General features: G+C 42.2%; 1 protein-coding gene across 5 annotated transcripts; it reads right to left on the bottom strand.

Annotated features, from left to right (window-relative positions):
• Window positions 1-1,801: 1,801 nt before the first annotated feature.
• On the bottom strand, window positions 1,802-26,408 carry doc2b (double C2-like domains, beta). 5 transcript variants are annotated; one of them, XM_089017376.1, is made up of 12 exons: window positions 25,618-26,408; window positions 25,372-25,493; window positions 24,986-25,283; window positions 14,604-14,683; window positions 12,191-12,214; window positions 8,439-8,513; window positions 8,235-8,344; window positions 6,735-6,861; window positions 4,273-4,430; window positions 4,068-4,149; window positions 3,044-3,140; window positions 1,802-2,973 (listed from the first exon to the last, which is right to left on the bottom strand). In XM_089017376.1, the coding sequence occupies exons 2-12, from the start codon at window positions 25,384-25,386 to the stop codon at window positions 2,840-2,842; spliced, it is 1,200 nt and encodes a 399-aa protein (XP_088873502.1). In that variant the 5' UTR covers window positions 25,387-25,493; window positions 25,618-26,408; the 3' UTR covers window positions 1,802-2,839. The 5 variants fall into 5 exon arrangements, with proteins under 5 accessions (XP_088873502.1, XP_088873501.1, XP_088873503.1 ...); XM_089017375.1 differs by lacking the exon at window positions 25,618-26,408 and having other exon boundaries at window positions 25,360-25,542; XM_089017377.1 differs by lacking the exon at window positions 25,618-26,408 and having other exon boundaries at window positions 25,372-25,541.
• Window positions 26,409-27,182: the final 774 nt, after the last annotated feature.

Here is a 27,182-nt window from a genome sequence, read left to right as displayed (position 1 = left end):
ACAGTTGCTAGCGTAGCCGCGCAGCAATCAAGTCCTCGTTTTCATCGGGATTTCCAAGAGTCTACTTGATTTTTCGATGAAAAGGACTAAAAGCTAGCTAGCTATTTGCTATGTATTTGCTATTCATTAGCTGGCTAGCTAGCTATATAGCTGGCTCACTAGCCAACTATCTGGCTGGCTAGCTAACTTTCTAGCAGGCTATCTATCTGTATAGCTATCGAGTGAGATATCTATTAGATATCTGGCTGGCTAGCAAGCCAGCTATTAGCTATCTATTAGCTGGCTAGTTAGCTTTCTATGAGTGGGTTGAGTTGCTCACCCACAGAAAAACTATCTATTAGCTATGTAGCTAGCTAGCTTTCTAGCTAGCTAGCTATCTATTTGAGTAACTTCCGGGGTAAGTGAACGCTGGTGCATGTGGCTGCCGCTGCTAACCCACAGAAAAACTGATCTTGTGACTGTTAAGTGACCTTGAGAGTTTTGAAAGGCGCTTAGAAATAAAATGTATTATTAGTAGCTAAATATTTTTGAGTGTTTTAAAAATGATATTTGCATTAATATAAAGGCTTAGTTTTTAATAATACTTTATAGTCACTGGATCCGTTTTTCTGCGGGTGAGGAGCGGCAGCCACACGCGCCAGCGTTCACTCAACCAGGAAGTAACTCAAATAGCCAGAAAGCTAACTAGCTATCTGATAGCTAATAATAATACATCACATTAAAATATATAGATCATATACATATATACGTCTTAAATATGAATAATCGCATTATCCAAAAACCTATAAAGTCGCTCAAGTCGCTCTTATTTTGAAGTCAGGAGAGTCAAAGCTGCGTTCTACCTGTTTTCCGGTAGCTTGTCGCATGTCCTGTATGGCAGAGGCGGCAGTTCCCTCCTGCCCGGTTGCTTTTTCCTCCTGTTTGCTCTCCAACTGGAATAGTCAGCCAGAAGCTGCTCTCAGCTAAACAATCTGCCATTCATACAAACATACTCGGGCGGGGCTTCGGGCAACTCAGGGGGTTGATGGCAAGTATTGTTATTGTTGTTGTTGTGAATTTTGTAGGTCCGCCTGGGGTCGCTGGTGCGCTTGTGTAAAGTTTCATGTGACGCAAGGAGCTAAAGATGGCCAACAGCAGAGAAAACATGATTAAAAAAAGGCCAACAATCGACCAGCGTAAGAAAATAACTTTACAACAGGAGTGATTGTTGCCTTTCTTATCTCCCCTTTCAAAATAAACAAGATTCAGCTGTGAAAACGTACAAAACTTTCCACGAGGTTCTTAATTTCAAGGTTGATTGGCGGCCATTTTGTAACATGTTATAACTGCAAACAAAATGGAAAGGAAAATATCAAATAATACTTCTCCATCGGGTCAATTGTTGGCCATTTCGTCATCGCTTTCTCCTGCTATTTGGGAACAGTTTTGAAATCCACCGCTAGATGGAGCCAAATCTCAGACATCAATACTATTCGATCCTTGGTGCAAACGGTACAAGGTCCACTTTAATCTTTCTTTTTTTTTTTGGAATGTGACCAAAATATAATTTCACGTAGTGCATTTGACATCAGAACTCATACAAACATCTGACAAACTGACAAAAGTCACATCGAGGTCACACGTGGCAGCCAAACAGGTACCAAATGGAGTCCAGAAGAAAAAAAAAAAACATTGGAGCATTCAATTGGAAAATACAGAAAACAGTATCAAACATGAGGTCATTTCATGACAAAAACAAAGACCGGGGTGCATGCATATTTTGTTGTTATGTATTTTTTTTTTTTTTGGGGGGGGGGGGGGGGGGGGGGGGGATATCGAGCTTGCATACAAAAATCACATCGTCACTTGGGAGTCGGCCGGGCGAAGGTGAAGTCATCAAGATCAATACGTAGAAGAGGATCGAACGTGAGGGAAGCACAAATTAGAAATCAGAACAATATTCAAGACTTTACTGACAAAATAATAATAATAATAATAATACATTTCATTTAGAAGCGCCTTTCAAAACTCTCAAGGGTACTTTGCAGTCACAGGATAAATTTTTCCGTGGGTGAGCACTCAACCCGGAAGTAACTCAAATAGATAGAAAGCTAGCTAGATAGCTAAATAGCCAGCCAGAAAGCTAATAGACAGCAAATAGATAGCCAGCTAGGTAGCTAGCTAGATAGCATTTTTAATTCGCGATTTTTGGTCAAATAACAAATGTTTAAAATAGAGGCTTTGTAAAGATTGAATATAACAAGGGGGAGAAGAATTCAGAAGTAACTCAAATAGATAGAAAGCTAGCTAGATAGCTATATACGTCATAGATAGCCAGCTAGATAGCTAAATAGCTAGCCAGATAGCTACTGGATAGCAAATAGATAGCCAGCTAGCTAGATAGCATTTTGAATTAGCGATTTTCGTTCAAAAAACGAAGGTTTAAAATGTAGGCTTTGTAAAGGTTAAATATAACAAAAGGGGAGTCAAACGCGTCCAAAACAAGCAAAAAAAATGCGACGAATCGGACGAAGGCAGGAAGAAAGGTGACGAGACCTTGAAATGCCGACAAAAATGGAGCACCGAGGTGCACATTCTCACACCGCTCGGTGTGGCTAATACATTCCGGGAGAGGAAAAAAAACAAAATGGCCGTATCACAACCGTAAAAGACGACCTGCCCTTGATTGAAGGTGGATGGAGGGAGGAAGTGAGGGGGAGGGGCAAAACGGGGTGCAATTGACCAGGCGACTTCTCGTGGCGGAGGAACAAGGCTACCTACGACTTCATTCCGGGTCGGCGGGATTTCTTCTTGAAACGCCGTAAACAGGAAGTGAGGTCAGACGAGACCCCACGGACATTCAGTCGTTGAGCGAGCCGGGCAATTCGTTGGTCAGGGTGTGCCAGCGCTCGATTTTCTTGTCCTTGTTCTTCAGGCAGTCGAACCAGTGCTTTAGCCGCTCGCCGTTAGCGTTGATACCCAGCGAGACGCCGCCTGGAAGCGGACGTGCCAGCGGCGCCATTCAGCGTTATCTTTATTTACTCCAACGAGCGGGCGAACTTACCGATGAAATCGTTGGACTTTCCGATGTCGTAGTCCCACACGGTCACTTCCAGGGTTTTCTTGGTCAGATCGGCGTACTTGATGTCGTACGAGAACTCCTGCGTAGAGGCGATAGCAAGAGATGCTACGATAGTTCGACACGGCTGTCATGGAATCAATCCTACGTTCTTCCAATTGCGGTTTGGTTCGCTCGACGAATGCCCTTTTAAAACTCTCAAGGTCACTTTACAGTCACTTGATACGTTTATAGAAAGCTAGCTCGCTAGCTAATAAATAGCTAATAGTTTCCGACTTGTAAAAAGTCAAACTTGCTCCGTCGCCTTAATATCAAAGGCGGGCGCCACGTTTGCGTGGGAAGGAAAGGCCAACAGTTGACGGCGCAATGCGAGTGGGGAAAAATGTCAACGCAAATGTCAAGCCGCTGGCCTTTGAGTGGGTTTGGGTGGGGGGGCGCCAGGATGTGGGGGGGGGGGGTCTGTGGAACGTGTGTGGGGGCCTACCTGGTCCAGCTGCCCACCGAACCCGAGTTGTTTTGGGAAACATCCATTTATTGTGAAAACAATGTCGGCGGGCGTCAACATACTATTCACGACGGGGATTTGGTCGATTGCTAGCTCGCTAGCTAGCTCGATCGCTAGCTCTATAGAGAAGGATGGACTTTCACGTTTGATTTGCTTCATGTGACGCATTTGGCCCCTGAGCATTGACTTGGACACAGGTGATGTAAGGGATTAGCCAGATAGCTGAATAAAAAGAGAGCTTGCTCTCTAGATGGCTAGCAAGCGTGATTGCTAGCTCGCTAGCTAGCTCAATTGCTAGCTCGATTGCTAACTCGCTAGCTAGCTCGATTGCTAGCTCGATCGCTAAGTCGCTAGCTAGCGCAATTGCTAGCTCAATCGCTAACTCGCTAGCGAGCTCGATAGAGAAGCATGGAGTTTCACGTTTGATTTGCTTCCGCGGGCCCAATAAAATGATGTGACGAGCCAGATTTGGCCCCCGGGGCCTCGATTTTACTACCTGATTACCTCATTGAACTCGGGATTAAGCGTCTTCTTCTTGACGGCCGTCTTGTGCTTGGATTTTTTGTTCTCGTCGGGCTTCAGGTACCTGCGGGCGAGCGCAACGGCGGCACGTCAATGACCGCGTTCCACCATCGGGGGTCGCCAAAACGGACCCTTTACACACAAGGCCGCCAAAACCAATAATTCATGGTGATTTATGGTCACGTACGTTTTGACGTAGGGGTCGGAGAACCCGTTGGCATCCATCGCGGCGAGGTGGGCGCAGCGGATGATGCCCACCACCAGGCACGATTTGACGGTGTTGTACTTCAAGGAGATCATGATGCGACCTCGCTCCTCCAGTGACTTTTCTTCCGTCTTGTTCACCTGAAAACACCAGAAAAATGAAAACCAACTGGGAAAAAAATGAATTGGTGGTGGCGAGCATTGTGTGTGTGTGTGTGGGGGGGGTGTGTGGGGGGGGGGGGGGGGGGGGGGTTGATTGACATTGACAATGATATTCATATTTCATCATTTTTTTGTTTTTACAGCTTGCAGAAGCCCACAATGACAATAATAATAATAACAATCAATAATAATTCATCACACATTTTCTAACACACAAAAGCTGCCACTGTGACAAAGCGCTTCACATGATAGTCAACATAAAGCAAAATAATAAACACAACAGTAATATATATTTATATATCCTTTTTTTTAATAATTCATGAAAATAGTTTTAAAAATCTCAAAAATCAGATAACCTTTTTGGATCAATTATTTATGCAAAAAAAAGATTTTTTTTAAATATAATTCTGAAAATTTTTTTAGAAAGCCATTTTTTAAATACAGTAAAGTCTCGTTATATTGATATCGGATATATCGATAGTGCCGGTTATATCGATATTTTTTCGGACTCCCTTGAATATCGATATAACGAGACTTTACTGTAAATCCTAATTTTCCTCATTATTTTTGTACGTACAGTATTCACCCCTCCTCATTTAAATTTTGTCATTGACTCGGGAAAAAAGATTATATGTATGTATATATATATATATATATATATATATGTTTTTAAAAATATTTTTTTTTAAAATAATTAAAAAAAAATCAAAAATCAGACTCCTTTTTGATTATTTTTACAAATAAAATTGAGAAAGATATGTATATAATGCTGCAAAATAGTTTTTTTAGATACATTTTTTTACATAATTCCTAATTACCCTCATTATTCCCCCCCCCCCCCCCCCCCAGTTAAACCTATTTGCTCTAACAGTGTTGCCCCCCCCACACCCCAAAAAAACGACATTATCCACTCCCACAAAATTTAAGAGCGTACCACAAAGAAGAGAATAAAGGTCTTGGCGGCGCCTTTTTGACACGATTGAATTCTGCGTTCCAGATTGCGATTATTCAAGCGCACAAAAATGACAAATGGCGCCATGTGACGAATGAAAGTCAGCAGATTGTCTCAGCCCAACTAAAAAAAAAATAAAGAAATAAATACATCAACGCATTTGTCGCCAGGAAAGTTGACTTTTTGCTGACGCGAGGAAAAAAAAATCATTTCAGCCTGCAATAAAAAAAAAACATTTTGAGCAGGCAAAAAAAAGTAATAAATAAATCACAATATGGCCGCCCCAAGCCCCCCCCCCCCCTGGTCCTCTTTGCGTGGGAGTGGCACCGCCTGTGCTCGCAGCGGGAAACGAATCAGACAGCACGTCGGCATGCCAACCGTCAGATGGACGCTCGGACATGACGGACGGACAGACGGACGATGACGGGCAGCCTCATTTCGAGGTCGCCCTCGTTTATACGGCTAAAATCCGACTTACGACCAGTTCAACTTACGACCACACGTACTTACGACCATGACCCGCAGATCTCATTTTCAAAAATTTTAATTCTACGCCTGGCCATTTCCAAATTTGTTCGGGTTATGGTTTTTCATGCTTGGGTGCCGATAAAGCGCTGGTCAGACCTCCGGCAATGTTTTTCCCCTTACCACAAGGAGACAGCGTTTCCCTTTTTGTCAATGTTAGCGCTTTGTTTCAGCCTCATTTCAAGGTCGCCCTCGTTTATACAGGTAACATCCGACTTACGACCAGCTCTATTTACGACCACCCGTACTTACGACCATGACCTTCAAGACCCCTATATTTAAAAAAAATTAATTCTACGCCAGGCCATTTCCGAATTTGTTCGGGTTTTGTTTTTTCATGCTTGGATGCCGATAAAGCGCTGGTCAGACCTCTGGCAATGTTTTTCCCTTACCACAAGGGGGCGGAATTTCCCTTTTTTTCAATGTTAGCGCTTTGTTCCAGCTTCACCTTTTGTTAAAGCGCTATATAAATATGTATTGTATTGTATTTTGTACATCCACCCCCATTTCAAGCTCATATAACTCTAGACCGATATCATTTAGGAATTAACTTTTTTCTGATGAAATAAGAAAGTCTAAAGTTTCTTACGCTGCATTGAATGTTGATGAAGTCCTAAAACTCAATATAGATAATATCCGACTTACGACCACCTGTACTTACGACCATGACTTCCAGACCCTATTTTTTAAAATTTAAATTCGAGTCATTTAGCCTCCGAGTTTCTATTCAACATTTTGAATTGATTTCGACTTACGACCATTTCGACTTACGACCGAAGAAGGAAAGGGCAAGATGAGCCACTTACAGGTAGTTGCTTTTCCAGGCAGTTGTTGAAGTTCTTGCTGTGGTTGGGCTTCAGCTTCTTGAGGGGGATCCGCGTCTCGCCGATGAACTCGTTGTGGCGGAATTTGTCCTCGTCGCACACCGAAATCCTGAGGCGGAAGGATTAAAAACGCAGGTTTTTGTCATTGTCGCTTGAATTCCAGGACCCACAAAATATTGAGTTTTAGGACTACATAAACATTCAATGCAGCGGAAGAAACTTTGGACTCTCTTATTTCACCAGAAAAAAAAAACAGTTAATTCCTCAGTTATATGGGTCTGGAGTTATCTTAGCTTGAAATGGGGGCGGATGTACAAAATACAATACATAGCGCTTTAACGACAGCTGAAGCTGGAAAAAAAAGCGCTAACATGGATGAAAGGGAAATGCTGCCCCCTCGTGGAAAGGGAAAAAAACATTTCCAGAGGTTTGACCAGCACTTTATTGACACCCAAGCATGAAAAAAAAAAAAAAAAAAAATTTGGGAATATTTTCAATTCCCGAATAAATACATGAATGGAAGTGAATGAGTTAAAATTTTGCCTAGCATTTTCCACCTTTTCCTTGAAAATCCAGGATATTAGCGAGGTGTGTGGGTGACTTTAAATCATATTTTTTTTTAATCAATGAGTTTTTGATCTTTGCTCTGTGTCACATTTCCAATCTGATGTGAACAAAAGAGGCGACGACGGCGCCGCCGGCGGCGGCTTGACATGAAATCGGAATGAGACCAAATCCTCTCGCCACTTAACGAGCGATTGCGCAATCTCCAAATCTCTTTAAACGACCACTCGTCGTTTTGAATATAATAATAATCATATATTTAATTTTTAGACGCCTTTCAATCACCACGGCATGAACGACCCTCGAAATGATGAAATCCATCTCATTAACTGCAAAGTCTTTTTTTTTTTATTCTCCGAATGAGAACATTGAAAATAGATGAGCATTTTTGAGTGACAGCCGTCGAGAAAAGGCGAGAGAAGACAAACGTGGCGAAGAAAAGACAACACATTTTAAAACAGAGTAACTCCATCATGATTCCGATGAATATTTTGTGGTTTTATCCATAAGTGGACCCACCCCCAAAAAAAAAAAAAAAACACGGGAAGACACACCGCAAACTTCAAAATAGAGTAATGCCATAATTATTGCATGAATATTTTGTGGTTTTATCAATGATAAGTGGCCCCACAAAAAAAACTCACAAGGAGCAAAAGAAAAAAAATAACACGGGAAGACTGACAGCAACCTTCAAAATGGAGTAACTCCCTAATGATTCTGATGAATATTTTGTTGTTCTATCCATGACAAGTGGACCCACAAAAAAAATAATTATAAGGAACAGAAAAAGGAAAACACGGGATGACTGACAGCAAACTTCAAAATGGAGTAACTCGATAATGATTCCCATGAATATTTTGTTGTTTTATCCATGACAGGGTGGACCCACAAAAAAAATCAATAAATAAATCAACCTACCTGAGTGTTTTTCGCACCATATCTTCATCGGTGATACCGTAGTAGGTCAGCGTCTCGCTCCAGACGGGGTTGAGCGTGTTGTGCAGCGTCTTGGTTCGAAGTTTATTAGCCTGACAGACGGACAGACATCAGAACAAGTTTTTTGTTGTTGTTGTTTTTTTTTGTTTTTTGGGGGGGTGCCTGTCAAGCATAGTGAGAACATACCTTACTAGCACCCGGTAAAAGGTGCAGCTTGACGTAGGGGTCCGAGAGCCCGTTGTGATCCATTGGCTTGAGCCCCTTAAAAACAACAACCAAAGAAACAACAACAAAAAAACATAAACAGATATGATAAAGACATTAAAATGGTCAGTTCCATATCAATCCATCCAATAAAGGTTTGAATTCAGTTTCAATGTGATTAACGTAGCTCCTTAGCGTTAGCCACATGCTAGTTTTAATAATAATAATAATAATAATAATAATAATAATAATAATAATAATAATAATAATAATAAATTACATTTCTAAGCGCCTTTCAAAACTCTCAAGGACACTTTAAAGTCACAGGATATATTTTCTGCGGGTGAGCAGCGGCAGCCACACGCGCCAGCGTTCACTCAACCTGGAAGGAACTTAAATAAATAGAAAGCTAGCTAGCTAATAGATACAGTAATAATAATACATTTCATGATGGCACAATGTTTTTTTGTTGGTTTCATCTCAATTTCCGAATCTTTTTTTTTTCCAACACCCTCGTCTATTTCCGACACTAAACAGACGCTCAGAGCTGGGGAAGAAAAAAAAAGTGCGAATGAGGGGGCGACAAAAGGCGCTCGGCGGTTGGGGACTCGCAACGGATGCCAACAGAAGGCGGCGATTTTCAACGGTGTTCACACACCAAAAACAGTTTTGACAACTTTTCCATCGCTACAAAATCCTGATTTCACGTCATTCCTTTTTTTTTTTTAATATTTTGCCGATTTAGCTTCTTTAATTAGAATACAATAGCACATTTATTATACATCATGTAAGGTATATTTTGTGTAGTTTTAAGGCTTATTTTGTAGAAAATGTTTTATGGGGACCTGGGAACAGATTATTCTCATTTTAATGGTTTCTTATGGGAAATAAATGTTCGGCAGACAAACTTTTCGCCCTACACAAACTTTCTGGCAACCAATTAAGTTTGTGAAATGAGGTATCACTGTACTCGCGAATCCGGGTTGAGTGAATGCTGGTGCGTGTGGCTGCCGCTGCTCACCTGCAGAAAAAATATGCTGTGACTGTAAAGTGTCCTTGAGAGTTTTGAAAGACGCTTAGAAATGAAATGTGTTGTAATTATTATTATTATTAGCTATCTGTTAGCTAGCTAGCTAGCTTTCTATCTATTTTAAATGTAAATTATGAATAAATGAAATATATTATTATTATGGTGCGGATGATGATGATGATTATTATTATTATAATTATTATTATTAGCTATCTGTTAGCTAGCTTTCGATCAATTTGAAATGTAAACAATTAATAAATGAAATATATTATTATTATTAATGAAAACAAATACAATGAAATAAATGAAATGTATTATTATTATTATTATTATTGTTATTATTATATATTTTTTGGTCGTTTCACAATTTTGCTATTCGAGGCCCATAGACAAAAGCGAATGACCAAACATAAAAATTACAAATCAACATCCTTTGCAATTAAATTGTGAATGGTTTTAAATGTTTTTTTTACTTATTTTACTTTTCTTTTTATTATTATTATTATTTTTTTTTTTATAGTACCCAGAGTCCGAAGTAAAGCACGCCTCCGCCCCGCCCCCTTCCTGTCGAAAGGACAGCTGCATGGACGCAGTGATTGGGACAAGTCCATTGATCGTAATTAAGGATTCATCCGAGACAGACGACGGGCGACTGTGGCGCGAAAAAAGGCAGATGGGCGACATGAATCACATTGTCGCTAACGGCTAGCAGGAGAAACATCTGCCGGCGCTTAAGAGCTCATAACTGCTTTTTATTTCCCGCCGGGTTTGTTGAGAATCCGGCGTGGATTCAATCGATGGAACGCCATCGTGTAAAAACAGGCGTCTGACGTGGAAGTCAACCCGGAAGTAACTCAAATAGATAGAAAGCTAGCTAGATAGCGAGCTAATAGCTAGCTATTAGATAGCCAGCTAGACAGCTAGCTAGATAGTTATATAGCTAATAGATAGCCAGCTAGTTAGCTAAATAGCCAGGCAGATAGCTAATAGATAGCAAATAGATAGCAGATAGACAGCTAGCTAGCTAGCTAGATAGCATTTTAAGTGACGATTTTCACCCAAATAATGAATGTTTAAAAATTCATTCCCAGTAAAATGCTATATAAATCAATATCTATGTACTGTATTCTTATAAATTACATGTATTATTATTATAAATAGATCGAAAATAGATACCTAATTAGGTAGCTAGCTATATAGCATTTTTTTTAATTAGCGATTTTCGCTCAAATAAATGTTTAAAAATTCATTGGCGGTAAAATGCGATATGAATCAATATCTATATATTGTATTGTATTCTCATTAATGAAATGTATTATTATTATTATTATTATTATTATAAATAGATACCCAATTAGGTAGCTAGATATATAGCATTTTTTTCAACTAGTGATTTTCGCTCAAATAAAAAAAACAATAAAAATAATTCGCGGTAAAACGCTATTTAAATTAATATCTATGTATTGTTTGTTGCCGCCGCTGCTCACCTGCAGAAAAAAATATCCGGTGACTGTAAAGTGTCCTTGAGAGTTTTGAAAGGCACTTAGAAATGAAATGTATTATTATTATTATAAATAGATACCAAATAGATACCCAGCTCGGTCGCTAGCTAGATAGCATTAAAAAGGCTATCTAGCTATCTAGTAAGCACGTGTTGCTGCCGCTGCTCACTCACAGTTTGCGAGTCATTTAGCCTCAGAGTCTCTATTCAACATTTTGAATGGATTTCGACTTACAACCATTACGACTTACGACCATTTGGTCGGAACGGTCGTAAGTCGGATGCTACCTGCAGTTGTTTGATAGCTGATTTCATATTGTTTCAGATTATTATTATTATTATTATTATTATTATTATTATTATTATGAGGCTAAGGGTTAGATTTTTCTTTTTGGGGGGGGGGGGGTTTGGGGAGCACCTGAGGTCTTGGCTGTTTTGACGCCAGCGCTTGAGTAATGACGGCGAGTAATGTGGCGAGCCGGGGCAGATGGGTCCAACCGATAGCTGGCAAGCATCGGGGTAAATGATGCCGCAACCGACGGGGAGGGGGTGGGGTCGCAATTCGGGGTCGCGTAGGGACGGGCTGCGTTGATGGAAAGTCATTTATGGCGGCGGACAAAAAAACAAAGCGGCGTGTTTGGGCGCGTTTGTCAAGATCCATTCATTTCTATATATTTATAAAATTATAATGACATGATTTGTTGATATTCAATGAAATTATTAGCATAAATAGTGGCTAAGAAATGCACTTAAATTCCCCTAAAAAAATCTAACAAGCAGCAAAATTATTAAAATTGAATTTCTCTGTGTATTATTTTTTATTGTTACATTCATTAAATAGAATTTCGGTTCTTTGCGATCATTAGCTAGCTAGCTAGCTATCTCACTGGCTGGTTAGCTATCTCGCTGGCTATCTATTGGTTAGCTATTAGCTGGCTTTCTGACCATCTAGCTGGCTATCTACGTAGCTATCTATTGGATAGCTATTAGCTAGATAGCTAGCTTTCTGACTATCTGGCTAGCTATCTAGCTGGCTATCTATTGGTTGGCTATTAGCTAGCTTTCTGACCATCTAGCTAGCTATCTAGCTGGCTATCTGGCTGGCTGGCTGGTCAATCAGGGATTGCCAGTGGGCGTGGAGGATTTGGCGAGGATAAGAAGGAACGATTCAGTCAAGGATTGGAGATTATCTAACAGGCTTACCTTCTTGTAGCGCGGAACGGGAAGCTGGTTTGTGTGTGTGTGTGTGTGTGTGTGCGTGTGCGTGTGCGTGTGTGTGTGTGTGTGTGTGTGTGTGTGTGTGTGTGTGTGTGTGTGTGTGTGTGTGTGTGTGTGTGTGTGTGTGTGTGTGTGTTGAATGGAGCAACACACGGACATGAAAGCATGCAACAAAAAAAAAAAACAAAAAGTGAGTTAGGAAAGAAAAGACAAAAGAGTGACGAGACATAAAAACAGATACATGACAGTGTCATAAACAAAAGTTCATGCAAATAAAAGTGCTTGGAACCATCAAAGTTCAGCTAAAAAAGTAACAGGTGACAAGGAAAAAATGCCCCCCCACCCCCGACTACCCAAAAGGAGTAAACTAGAAAAAAAACATGAATTGTGCATGCAATCATTTGTTAGCATCGTTAGCATAGTTCACCTAGGTTGAACTACTCGCCCCACTCAAGATGGCCGACAATAGCGTGGTGGAGATGACACAAAAGGTGACGATGAAATATTAACACAGTTCGCCGTTTTGCTTTATGTTATTATCATTAGCTTTTCTTAGCATCATTAGCATAGCGCATCCATGTGCGAGTAGTTCACCCAGGTTGAACTACTCGTCCCACTCAAGATGGTCGACAATAGCGTGGTGGAGATGACACAAAAGGTGACGATCAAATATCAACACCGTTTGCCGTTTATCCTTGACAGACACTGGCGGACCTTTCAGTATGCGGTTGCCACGGTGACACGCTGTCGCTCATTTGTCCAACCGCAACATTCTCCATTGCTAGCGGTGGTGGCGTCGCCGCGCAAGGTCGAGGTTTATTTATTTATTTAATAGTTTTTTGTGTTGTTGTACGACGGCAAACCACGTAGCATCGCTAACGATTCGCCTTACAAATGATCACGTTTCGGGACCAATCGCAACGGCGATATCTAATCTTCGCCCGGTAACAGATGACGCCCAAACTTGTTAGCATCGTTAGCATAGTTCACCTAGGTTGAACTACTCGCCCCACTCAAGATGGCCGACAATAGCCTCTTCTGTCCATTTCCGAAGTTCCTTATCGCTCTCTCCAGTGACTCATTCCCCATTTTGGCCTCACTGCTGCCAAGTGGGCTTCTAGAAGCACCCGGTGATTTATTGCACCTATTTTCTAGAGACTTGAGGGTGGGCGGGGGCGAAAACAAGGACTCAATGTGTAAAGGCCACGTCAGGCCACGTCTTTTTTCCGCGCTAATGTGCCGAACACACAAAACGTTAGCTGCGCAAAGTCGCCTCGATTAAAGCTAATTAGCGCCGCTGCCTTTGACGCCGTCTTTTCATTCTCCGACAAATGAGGTTATTTCCATTCCACCCCCCGCTCCGCACCTCTGCGTCGCCCCCGCTAGCCTCCCTTTGCTACATTCTCGTTGCGCTAATTAAATCGGGACTAAATTGAGGCGGTTTGTTTGGTCAGGTGGCTTTTCCAGGAAGTGACAAACAAAACATGGCCACTTTCTTGGCGGAGTTCAGTGATACCTCGGTTTACAAACCCCTTGGCTTACGAACTTTTCGGTTTACGAACATTAAATTTATGAATATTTTACCTTGCCATACAAACTATTTTTCGGCATACACACGAAGCTGCCACAATGAGTGATGTGTCGTTCGCGAACGAGCTTGCTCTCCTAACAACAAAATGGCAGCCGGCTTGTTTTGGTCCTCTATTTCTCGTCCCCAGTCGTCGGTTAAAGCCACGTGATTGGTCAGCAGTGAGGGGAGGTGGTTTAAACATTACGGATTATTCTCATTTTAATGGTTTACTATGGGAAATTAATTTTTGGGATACACGCTTTTCGCAAAGTGCCCAAAATTGCAGACTTCCTGTCGCTACATTTAGCAAGAAGGTCCTCTCGGCTTTGTTGAGTGAGTCACCCCCCCCCCCCTTCCACCACCTCGTCGCCTACATTACAACCAAACTTGACACAGCGTCTGTACAGTGTTCAGCACTGTTTTTCGCCGGGCTAGTCTGAATGTTAAAACGGGGCTGTCAAACTTATTAACTCATTCGCTGCCATTCCTGAAATTATTTGGGATTTAAAAATATGACGTTGAGCGCCATTCTCAAATTTTGGTTTCTTAAGCCTGATTTTCTTTCGCGGGCCGAATAAAATGAAATGGCGGACCAAATTTGGCCCGCGGGGTCTCGACTTTGTCACCTGTGATGTAATGGATTAGCCAGATAGCTGAATAGAAAGAGAGTTAGCTAGCTAGCTAGCTCGATAGATCGATGAACATGGCACTTGAAACGCTTGATTTGCTTTTGTGGGCCGAATGAAATGAGGTGGCGGGCCAGATTTGGCCCCCGGGCCTCCACTTGGACACCAGCGGACAAAAATGAGTGAGAAATGTAGAGCTAACCTTGGCTTTGTTGATGGTGCAGTGCAGCGCATTGTTCTCCTGGTCGTACAGCAAACTGAAGTCCAGCGTTCCCAGCGTGGCTGCAAAACAAGAAAACACACGTCGACGCTTAGCGCACGCAAATAATAATAATAATAATAATAATAATACATTTGATTTCTATACCACCTATACACCCATTTATGTATCGATTTATCTGTGTATCTATTTATCGGTGCATCTGTTTATCTGAAATTTGTTTCCTTATACTCGAGGAGTAAATACGCAAACGCGGTCACATGTTAGCAAGCAATATTTATTTATTTGTGAATTTATTTATTTATTTATCCATCCATCCAGCCACCCATTTATTAATATATTTAGTTTTCCATGCATTATTTTATTAATTTCAGGTACTTAGCGCAATGCTAACGACATATTTTGGTTTCTATATTTTATTTATTTTATTTTATTTAACTCCAGCAGCCAACCTGTTTGCTCATTCATTCATTCATTCATTCATTCATCATCTATCCATTCATCCATTCATTCATTCATTGATCCATTCATTTATTCATTGATCCATCCATTCATTCATTGATCCATACATCCATTCATCCAACCATTCATTCATTCATTCATTCATTCATTCATCCAACCATCCAACCATCCATTCATTCATTCATTAATCCATTCATCCAACCATCCATCCATTCATCCATTCATTCATTCATTCATTCATTCATCCATTCATTCATCCAACCATCCATCCATCCATCCACCACCCATTCATTCATTCATTCATCCAACCATCCATCCATCCACCCATTCATTCATTCATTCATTCATCCAACCATCCATCCATCCACCCATTCATTCATCCATTCATCCATCCATTCATTCATTCATCCAACCATCCATCCATCCACCCATTCATTCATTCATCCAACCATCCATCCATCCACCCATTCATTCATTCATTCATCCAACCATCCATCCATTCATTCATTCATTCATCCATCCATCCATCCATCCATCCACCCATTCATTCATTCATTCATCCATCCATTCATTCATCCATTCATTCATCCATTCAAGATGGAGTGCATCATTATTAGGTCCAAGTCAAAGGTTTGCAGGTTAAACGCTTGCTGCTGAAAAGAGACAGATATGTCATCGAAAGTGAAGCAGGAGGGGACAAAAAGAGCTGTGATTCATGGGTCAATTTGCGGGCCTTCTGCATTGCAGCGCCGCAGCTAATTACAACAGAGAAGGAAAAACAGACGCAACTTGGGCGGCGACGTGATTGCAGAAACAAGCACATCAGAGTCAAGTTTCATGAGCGTGATGCGCTTCCTCAGCATCCTTTTCCTGATTGGCGGTGGCGCTTTTCAACCTTCGGGCTAAAAGTCAACAGGAAATGGCCTCAATCAGGGTCCGCAGTGTCCCTTGGGATTAACCCCCTGCCTGTTCCCCCCGAGAGCTAAATACAGGTGACGCTTGGCGTACTTTTACATTTTAAATCTGAATTTTAATTTTAAGAAGTTATGATTGAATCGTGTGAGGAAAGGGCCCGTAGTCTCCTTTTGGATAAAAATCTGTGGCCAAGAATGCAGAAAATATTCGCCCGATGATGTGAAATGTAAAAGACTTGTAGGAAATGGTCCTTAGTCTCTCAATGGGTGAAGTTTATCTCCTTGTAGGCACACACATTTTATCACAGTCCACTTAAGGGCCCTTAGTCTCCATTTGGATAAAGTATGTTTTAAAAAAAAAAAACAGCGAAAAAATGTAATATTTTATGGTTGTTTTTTTTTTGTGCTTATCAGACTTTGATTCTGTGCCGATGTGTTTCCAGGACGTAGCCCTTAGTCTCGCCCTTGGACAAAATCTGTGGCCAAGAATGTAGAAAAGCCAAAACAGGAGAAATATTCGCCCGATTAAAAGACTTGTAGGAAATGGCCCTCAGTCTCTCTATGGGTGAAATTTATCTCCTCCTTTCGCACACACGTTTTATCACGGCCCAGTTAAGGGCCCTTAGTCTCCTTTTGGATAAAGTGTTTTTCTTCCCCTTAAAAAAAAAAAGTATTTTTGTATTTATTTCATTTTTTTTTTTTATGCTTATCCGACTTTGATTCTGACGCGTTTCCATGACGCGGCCCTTAGTCTCCCCTCTCAATGAAACGCCTTTCCTGATTCGCGATCACGAAAGCGATCGCACGTTAGCGAGCGACATGCGGTCTGAAGAAGCACGTGGCAGAGTGTTAATTTGCTCCGAGCAGCCGGCAATTTTCTCGCGTGTTTTTTTCAACGGCTTCGCATAAGCGAGGAATGACACATTCTGCGCCCCCCCCAACACCACGCATACACACACACCCCCCCCCAAAAAAAAAGGTTGTTTGTTTTGCTTCCAACAAAAGAGTCAATTTTGGCAAAAAAAAAACAAGTTGTTTTGGAATTTGCCGGAAAACAAGACGTGCACGCACTCGACACAACAATCTGGTGTTGACCTCAAGGGGGGGGGGGGGGGGGGGGGAGTGGGGGGGTGACAGAGGGAATTAATGGAAAGAAGGTTCCGAGCTTGACGCAAGCGCTTCCTTCCAAGCGCGGCGGGGGAAATGATTCACACATTTGCATACTGATCAAAAATTACATGCGTTGCCAGTCTATTCTATTTTGACCCCCCTACCTCCCCCCCCCCCCCCCCCCTCCAACCCCCTTTGCCGCCATTATTAAGATTTTAGATTCGAGAGGACCGGAATTCGAAATAATTGCTTTGAATGGACGTTAATTTAAATCTAAAGGCGATATATTTTGTCTTTTCTTCACTCGGATATCATCAAGAGGCGACGACATCAATGACCATCACAAAGGTCAATAAAACCACTTTACTTTACAGTAAAGTTTATTTCTTTCATTACAATCCAATAGCACATTTATTATACATAAAATAAGGTCTATTTTTGTGTAGTTTTAAGGCTTATTTCGGAGAAAATTAATATTTTTGGGGGACCTGGGAACGGATTATTCTCATTTTAATGGTTTCCTATGGGAAATTAATGTTTGGAACACACACATTTCGCTTTACACACACTTTCTGGGAACCAATTAAGTTCGTAAGACAAGGTATCACTGTACAGTACAGTTTATTTCTTTAATTACAATACAATAGCACATTTATTATACATACTTCTTATTTAGTTTTACTTCAAGATGGCGCCGCAAAAATGGCTGCCTTTCCAGCAGCTACTGTATTTTGTTTTTCTACTTCTTTCTTTCCTTTTCCTCTTCCTTTCGTAATGTTGCTGCTGTGTTACTTCCGGGTAGAGTTAAGCACTGGCGTGAATGGCTGCCACTGCTTACCCACACAAAAAAAAGTTCTTATCCCGTGACTGTAGAGTGTCCTTGAGAGTTTTGAAAGGCGCTTAGAAATTAAATGTATTATTATTATTATTATTATTATAGTAGTAGTAGTAGTAGTAGTAGTAGTAGTAGTAGTTGTAGTAGTATAGAATAAGGTATATTTTGTGTAGTTTTAAGACTTATTTCATAGAAAATTGTGTTTTCTGGGGACCCAGGAACGGATTATTCTCATTTTAATGGTTTCCTATGGGAAATTAATATTTGGAATACACACTTTTCGCACTTTTACACACAGAGAGCGCACATCTTGCGGTAGTAAACATTAAAAAAGTCAATGGCGGCCATTGCGATGACTCATCCCCTCAGCCCTCGTCTATTTCTAATTAGTGCGAAGCGGCAATCAAGTGAGGGGGAACGAGGGGGGGGGGGGGGTTTCAACAGACGACGCTACGCGATCTAAACCACCTCGCCGTACGCTTGTTTGCCGGCGGCTCAATCGTCACGGCGACCACGGCGCGCTTATGAAAAAAAGGCGACGCGCCAATCGCTCCACACAAAAGGCGTCGCCATGACAACTGAGGAAGATCCATAAAGTGTATTAAAAGCACAGCAAGATGCATCGGCGAAGGTGTCGGGCGCGGTCGGCGATGAGACAACGGCGAAGGGGGCGAGCGGGGTTCAAGGTGGCCCTGCGGCGCCGCCCCGACGTAACGAGCGGCATGGTAATACGTAGCCGCCGCCGCCGCGAAATTGACATGATGAGCACGTCAATGTCCAAGTGTGTACTCGGAGGAGGTTGCGTGAAGAACGCCTCGTCGTCCACGCGGCCTTCGTTTCGTCTGTCGCAACATTAGCTTACAATAATAATAATACATTTGATTTCGAAGCGCCTTTCAAAACTCTCAAGGTCACTTTACAGTCACAGGAGAAGTTTTTCTGTGGGTGAGCAGTGGCAGCCACACGCGCCATCGTTCACTCAACCCCAAAGTAACTTAAATAGACAGCAAGCTAGCTAGCGAATAGATAGCTAATAGCTAGTGAATAGATAGCTATTAGCTAGTGAATAGATCGCTAATAGCTAGCGAATAGATAGCTAATAGCTAGTGAATAGATAGCTAACAGCTAGCTAGCAAATAGATAGCCATTAGCCAGCATATAGATAGCTAATAGCTAGCAAATAGATAGATAGCAAATAGCTAGCCATTAGCCAGAGAATAGATAGCCATTAGCCAGCGAATAGATAGCTACTAGCCAGCGAACAGATAGCGAATAGCTAGCTAGCAAATACCCAGCCATTAGCCAGCGAATAGATCGCCATTAGCCAGCGACTCGATAACTAGTTCGTCTTGACACCCTACTTTGCTTTGTGCGCAAATAAAGACGGACGTACGAGGACTGGAATTGAATCTATTTCGTTCTATCTCGACGCGGATCTTTTAAAAGCCATTTGAATGGCGCGGGTGCGCGGGGGAAAGGGGTCGAGGGGGAGCGTAAGGGGTGTGGGGGGGCAGGTTGGGCCAGGCATTACCATTGGATAAACGAATTAGGCGATCTGGACGCACTCGGGCTCTTCCCAAAGCGACGGGGGGGGGGGGGTAGAAAACAGAGCGACTAATCTGATTGGTTGCCAGGAAGTGAGCGAAACCCCCCACTGAAACCTCCCCACCCCACCCCCAGTTTTCGGACACCCGTCAAATGGGTCAGCTAGATGTGATTTCATATCGGGCTGGAAGGGAGGGCCATGAACCGGGGGGGGGGGTGTCACTCAACCCGGAAGTAACTCAAATAGATAGAAAGCTAATAGATAGCTAATATATTGATTTAAATAGCGCTTTAACAATAGCTATAGCAACAAATCTCCAAACAAAGCGCTAGCATGGACAAAAGGCAAATGCTGCCCCCTCGTGGAAGGGAAAAAACATTGCCAGAGGTCTGACCAGCGCTTTATCAGCGTTTACTCAACCCGGAAGTAACTCAAATAGATAGAAAGCTAATAGATAGCTAATATATTGATTTAAATAGCGCTTTAACAATAGCTATAGCAACAAATCTCCAAACAAAGCGCTAGCATGGACAAAAGGCAAATGCTGCCCCCTCGTGGAAGGGAAAAAACATTGCCAGAGGTCTGACCAGCGCTTTATCAGCGTTTACTCAACCCGGAAGTAACTCAAATAGATAGAAAGCTAGCTAAATAGCTAGCTAATAGATAGCTATAAGACAGCCAGTTAGACGGCTAGCTAGATAGCTATATAGCTAATAGATAGCCAGCTAGATAGCTAAATAGCTAGCCAGATCGCTAATAGATAGCAAATAGATAGCCAGTTAGGTAGCGCTCTATATAGCATTTTTAATGAGCGATTTTCACTCAAATAATGTTTAAAAATTAATAAATTAATAATGAATTTAACTTTAACTAATCAAATTAATTAATTAACACACACGCACGTAAGGAATGAAACGTCCCGGAAGTGAAAACCCCGCTGTAGGTTAAGTCTCCAATCAAAGACCTTTCACCCCACACATCGTGGGGGGTGAAAGGTCGCCCGGCGTTAATCTGCGACGCGGGCGGGCGGCGAGCGACTATCTCATGTGTTCAGGCCGCGGATTAAAGATGAGACGGCACGATAGAGGACGGACGGCTCGCGCAGGAAATGCCAAAATGCGACCGTGGCGGCGGAATAGCTCGCCGATCAATAAGTGACCATCGGAGGCGAATTGATGGATGATGGCTTTTATTGACGGGTAGAATGGCAAGAAAATACATTAAAATGGCGCTCTTGGGTCAAATGGCCTCAAATGCACTCTAACAATAATCATATTAATAAGATTATTAATAATAATATTAATATATTATTATTATTGTAATACTACTACTACTACTACTACTAATAATAATAATAGTCAACCTGATCTGTTTAACAAATACACAAATACATAAATAAATAAATACATAACATAACATAACATAACATAACAAAGAGGTAAAGAAATAAGAATTAATAATAATAATAATAATATTCAACCTGACCTGTGTTTAATAAATACATAAACAAATGAAGTAATTAAATACATAACATAAAAAAGAAGTAAAGCAATAAAGAAATAATAATTAATAATAGTAATAATATCATCATCATAATCCTCAACCTGACCTGTGTTTAATAAATAAATAAACATAAATAAATACATAATATAAGAAAGAAGTAAAGACTTAATAATAATAGTAATAATCATAATAATAATTATAATAATAGCACATTTCATTTCTAAGCACCTTTCAAAACTCTCAAGGTCACTTTACAATCACAGAATACATTAATAAATAAAACAAATCAATAAAAAATAAATAAAAATCAATAAATAAATAGATAAATAAAATAAAAACAGAAATAAACACATACAAAAATTGTATATTAAAAATACATCTAATATTGATGAGAATTAAATTATATTTAAATACAGACAACCAATATAAGAACTGATCTAATGTCATCTAAAAACAATTATAAACACTCAAATAAAGGATTTTCAAAATTTCAAAAAAACGTTACAAAAATGGCTGCCGCTGCTCACCCGCACAAAAAAAATTACATGAGTGTAAAGTGTCCTTTTGAAGGGCACTTATAAATGAAATGCATTATTATTATAAAGTATTAGGTATATGGCTATCTAGCTGGCTGGCTTTCTAGCTAGCTAGCTGTTAGCTATCTGGCTGGCCAGCTATTTAGCCGGCTGGTTATTTAGCTAGCTAGCTATTAGCGGACACATTATTAGCACATGGTCTGGCAGTGAATGAGTTAAGAGTGTAAACGACCTTTTTTTCTGCTGCTTTTAACGTGATCTGACAGCCATTTTGTTTTTCATCGCCTATTTTCATTGAACTTTGACCCCGCGACGTTTTATTTCTCCACGTGGACGCAACCATGTCGCCATGCCAACGTAACACGCCGCCCGTGTCACCCGGGTTGTTGTTATTTCATTTTCTCGCGCTAGCGGCGGCTGTCTGAGGACAGCATGCGTCTTGTTTTTGGGGGGTGGATTGTTTTGTTTTCTTTCTTTGTCGCTTTCTTTCCAGCCCCCGCACAATACGACAAATGCCCTTGTTTCCACCACCACTTTCAAAGAAGCCATTTTGGAAGCGCATATTGGAAAAAAGATGGCCAATTTCAATCACTTGATTGCCCCCCATCCCCCCGACACAGTCCGTGATTGGACTTCTTTGTCAGTCGCTTCAAACCTAAACGTGTAAACGAAAACGGCCGCGGCGCAAAATAATGTTTGAGTTCGAGTAACGTTGACGCAACGGCGGAAACGACGGTCGGTGCCGAGCAGCAGCGATAAATTACGGAATTGTTGAGTTGGAAAAAGCTTCTTTGCCAAAATGGGGGACAGCAACAACTCAACCCCGCATAACTTAAATAGAAAGCTGGTTAGCTAGCTAATAATGAGCTAATATATAGCTAGCCACACGGCTAGCCAGATAGCCAGCTAGATAGCTAGCCAGAAAGCTAGCTATCTAGATAATAGCTGTCCAATAATAATAATAATAATAATAATAATAATAATAATAATACATTTCATTTCTAAGCGCCTTTCAAAACTGTGGGTGAGCAGCGGCAGCCACATGCGCTAGCGTTCACTCCAGCCCAAAAAAACTTAAATAGATAGAAAGTTAGCTAGCTAGCTAATAGATAACTAATAGCTAGCTAGCTAGGTAGGTTATGGATAGCAAATATATAGCTCGCTAATAGATAACTAATAGCTATATTTTTTTAATTTCACAGCATCTATTTCGTTTTGCCGGTGGCGACTTTTCATTCAGATGAGGCGCCGGCGGCGTTCCCCCGGGTGGCACTTTGCAACTCAAGTTAATACGCCAGACACCATTTTTACATTTAAGGCTTGAAAAACATCCTGGTGGAGCTAAGCGAGCGCTTGGCAACGTTGGAGGTGGGGGGGGGGGGGTGCGTAAAGCCAAATCAACAGCCCCACCCCCCCCCCCCCCCACCTCCGCAAATGGATGCGTGTAATAGCCGGCTGGTATTAACATTACGTAACGCGCTCGTCGGGATGAGGGGTCGTGGTTGGAGGTCAATCCCGAGCGAGGGTTGCTACTCGCTGGCAACGGCGGCCATTTTGGGATTCAAAGGCAATTTTTGGTAGCAACCCCCACCCCAAAATAAAAAACATTCATAGCTCAATTCCATCCAAAGTGACCATAAATCCATCACAGCGGTGACAATTGGAGAAAAGAGTGACTGTACAGTCCCCCTTGGGGTTGCGGAATCGGCTCACTATTAAGAGCCACTCGTTCACTTCAAAGAGACAGCTCTAACAGCCGGTTCGTTCACAAACAACACATCACTAACTAACACACTAGTGATGGGAATTACGGCTCTTTTTAGAGAGCCGGTTCTTTTGGCTCGGCTCACTGAGAAGATCTGGCTCTTTCGGCTCCTAAATCGCTACCGTCGTCATTTCTTTGTTGTTGCTTGAATTAATTTACATCCAAAAATATACAATACAGTATATCATATTTAAAATTTATGTGACTATATTTATATTCCTTTGTGTGTGTTGTCTGTGTGTCTTCTACCAATCACGTGGAACTTTAACCGAAGGGGTTGCAGAATCGGCTCCTATAAGCGGTTCCCTATTAAGAGCCAGTCGTTCACTTCAAAGAGATGGCTCTAAGAGGCGGTTCGTTTGCAAACGACACATCACACACACACAGACACACCTCTCTTGATTTGTTTTGGACCACGGGGGACGCCGCCCCACCCCGTCCGCCGCCTCGTCTCAGAGGAAGCATCGCGCGGGAGCCACCGGAGACCTTGTGCCCCAACCGCTTCGCAAAACACGAGCGCTGAGTCCCACTTGCAGAAACAAGACACGGTTCCTCAAGTTATCTAACATTGAAATGGGGGCGGGCGTTCCTCATGAATTAGAGCTCAGACCGCAGTCACACAGTCAGTCATGTATTTTCAGATTATAGACGGTCAATTTCTGGAGACTGAGGGCAAAATCCAGCAAAATGGAGATGAAGGGCAAAGCGCTAATAGTCAGGCTCGTGTACAAAATGCAGGAAAGAGGAGAGTGCGGAATGTCAAAGTGCACAAGTGAGTATTGGTCAGAAGAAGGGAACATCTGCCTCCCCCGTCCCCCAACCACTTCATCTGGATTAGAGAGCCCTAAACCCTGCACTCGCTCCCCCCACCGTGGCGGGATTAACGGACTCCTGTCACACATTAAGATCCTCTCACACGCACTCTCTCTCACACACGTAAGCACACAAAGCACACACAGCATGAAAAATGATTTCGAGTCACCCAGGGATGAAATATGAGAGATTTAGGGTCACCTGTGGATGAAATTGGGGCGAGAGTGATTGATTGATTGATTTCTTTTTTTTTGGGTCGGACTTTCATTTCCAATCACGTTAAAAAGTGGATTTATTGGAATGTGATGGATTTTTGGGGATGAAGTGGTTCGGGTAAATGATATATTTGTGCGGGCGATTCGGGGTCACCTATGAGGGGGGGGGGGGGAGCCTTGGATGGCGAAGTTTTGAATTGCAGCTGAGTTTGGTGGTTGAGTGTGAAAAAATGATTGATTGATTAATTGATTAATTGATTGATTGATTGATTGATTGGATTGATTGGTCGGGTTGATTGAGCCGGTTGATTGAACGGATTGATTGATCGGATTGGATTGATCAGATTGATTGATTGGATTGATTAGGGGTCAACTGATGATGAAATTTTTATCGACTTTGGCGTACATTCCTTATTTGGAGCCCGTCAGGTCATCCGTGTATAAAAAAAACCTGTCCCCGCGCCACTTCCTTCCTTTTCTCTTCCAAATTCATGCAGACAAACGCGGCGCAAAAACTAGCGGAGGAGAATAAATAGAGCGGAGGACGAGGCTGCGCGGGTGCAACAGTTGTCCGTATGAGACAACTCATAGAACGGCGGTGTACGGGGGGGGGAGCGAGGTGGCTCGGGGTGGAAAAAAAAAATCAAAAAGAGTCTACTACTCACTGGAATCGTCCGAGTCGTACGCCTCCACGTCGGGCTCGTCGTCCCTCCTGGAAGCCGAAGCGCCGGCGAACGCCCGGTCGGGGCTGTCCTCACTTTCCGAGGGCGAGGCGGAAGCGGCGCGGGGAGCGGCGGCGGCGGCGCGCCGGACCCCGACGGGCGGTAAGCCCCGAGGGTAACGGGGGAAGTAGTCGGAGATCTGCTTGATGGGCTGGATGGGTCCTGGGCACACGTCAATGGCCATGTGCTCCTGGATGCTGATGGGGGGTTTCTCGCCTTTGCGTTGTGTCATGCATGCGGTCTGCCGAAACAACACAGGGATCACGCAAAAAAATAAAACCACACACACACACATGAAAAAAAGCCAAAAGACATACGCACAAAAGCACCTCTTCGCCTTTCATCCCCCCCCCCCCTCGCCCGCCCGCCGTCTGACCGCCGCCCCCTTCGGTCCGTTGCGGCGCTCCACCGTCAGGACGACGAGCTGCACCAGAGCGGAGGCAGGAGTGCGCTGTGAGGAGGGAAGAGCCGATGGATTAGTCGGAGGGAGGGGAGGGGGGGGGATCAGCTGATGTTGCTACCTAGCAACCGACTGGTAAACAGGACCAGGTCGCGTCACCGTGCTTAATTCCCACCTTAACGCCGACGTGGTGTCCGTACGCGCGCTAGCGATGCAACAGGTCGTCGGAGGGGCGGGGGGACTGCCATGGTGGTGGTGGGGGGTTTTCAGCGGGCGGCGGCGTACTGCTCAAGTGGGACGTGCCTTTGGATCAAGTCATTTCAACGGACTGTAAAGTTATGTTGGGCATTGCTGAAATCGATGCTGGAATGAAAGTCGGCTAATTAGCGATGTAGCGCGCTAGCTTGTATTTTAACTCATTCACTGTCATTCATGAATTTATTCAGGAATTGGAAATAATGAATTGGATTATAATGACGTCGAGCGCCATTTTCGAATTTGTTAGGGTTTTAGGTTTTTTCATGCTAGGGTGCTGATAAAGCGCTGTCCAGACCTCTGGCAGTTTTTTTTCTTTCCACAAGGGGGAACATTTCCCTTTTTTTCCATGTTAGCGCTTTGTTCCATCTTTAGCTGTTGTTAAAGTGCTATATCAATCAATATGTATTGTATTTTGTACATCCGCCCCATTTCAAGATCATATAACAACAGACCCATATAATTTAGGAATTAACTCTTTTTTTCGATGAAAGAAGAAAGTCTAAGGTTTCTAACGTTGCATTGAATGTTTATGTAGTCCTAAAACTCAATATTCTGTGGGTCCTGCAATTTGAGTGACAATGACAAAAACCCTGGCACTGGAGTGGACACATTTTTGCACGTCTGGCAATGAAAGAGTTAAAATGTCAAATGTTGAAATTCTAAAAATTATTGATCTCTTATGAAATGAAGACGGTTTTTCTTCGATCATCACTTCTGAGTGCGTCTCCAAAAGGTTTGAGGGATTTTGGTGTCTCTTGTTCAGCCCCTCTTGCAAATTTGGAGGGATGGAAATAAGTCGAGGGGGCCCCCTGGTGGTGAAAAAGCAAAACGCCACTTGGGCAACTTAATAATAAATAAATAAATACATTGCATTTATAAGCGGCTTTCAAAACTCTCAAGGACACTTTACAGTCACAGGATAAATTTTTACGAGGGTGAGCAGCGGAAGCCACGCGCGCCAGCGTTCACTCAACCCGGAAGTAACTCATATAGATAGCAAGCTAGCCACCTAGCAGATTGATAGCTAATAGCTAGCAAATAGGTAGCTATTAGCTAGCGAATAGATAGCTAATAAGGTAGCGAATAGACAGCTAATAGCTAGCAAATAGATAGCTATTACCTAGAGAATTGATAGCTAGAAGCGCCTTTCAAAACTTTCAAGTGAGCTAATAGATAGCTAGCCAGATAGCCAGCTAGAGAGCTAGCTAGATAGTCAGAAAGCTATCTAGCTAGCTAATAGCTATCCAATAGATAGCCAGACAGATAGTCAAAAAGCCAGCTAATAGCTAGCCAATAGATAGCCAGCTAGAAAGATAGCTAGCTAATGATCGCAAAGAACTGAAATTCTATTTAAAGAACGTAACAATAAAAAAATACATCGAAATTCAATTAAATGTTAATAATTTTGCTGCTTGTTTGATTTTTTTGGGGGGGAATTTATGTGCACTATTTGGGCCAATATGTTCATTTAATATCAACAAA

This window comes from Hippocampus bargibanti, linkage group LG16, assembly GCF_051943395.1.
Source record: "Hippocampus bargibanti isolate YZ-2025 linkage group LG16, ASM5194339v1, whole genome shotgun sequence".
NCBI classification, from domain to species: Eukaryota; Metazoa; Chordata; class Actinopteri; order Syngnathiformes; family Syngnathidae; genus Hippocampus; species Hippocampus bargibanti.
Note: the sequence above shows the minus strand (reverse complement) of the source record. Positions and strands in the feature narration are given on the sequence as shown.

Coding starts and splice junctions, on each gene's coding strand:
- doc2b (XM_089017372.1), bottom strand. CDS start 25,337: ATGTGTGTGTGTGTGGTTTTATTTTTTTGCGTGATCCCTGTGTTGTTT. Junction 8,514..12,190: donor CCGTTCCGCGCTACAAGAAG/GTAAGCCTGTTA, acceptor GTTGTTTTTAAG/GGGCTCAAGCCAATGGATCA. Junction 4,150..4,272: donor TCCGACCCCTACGTCAAAAC/GTACGTGACCAT, acceptor GCTCGCCCGCAG/GTACCTGAAGCCCGACGAGA.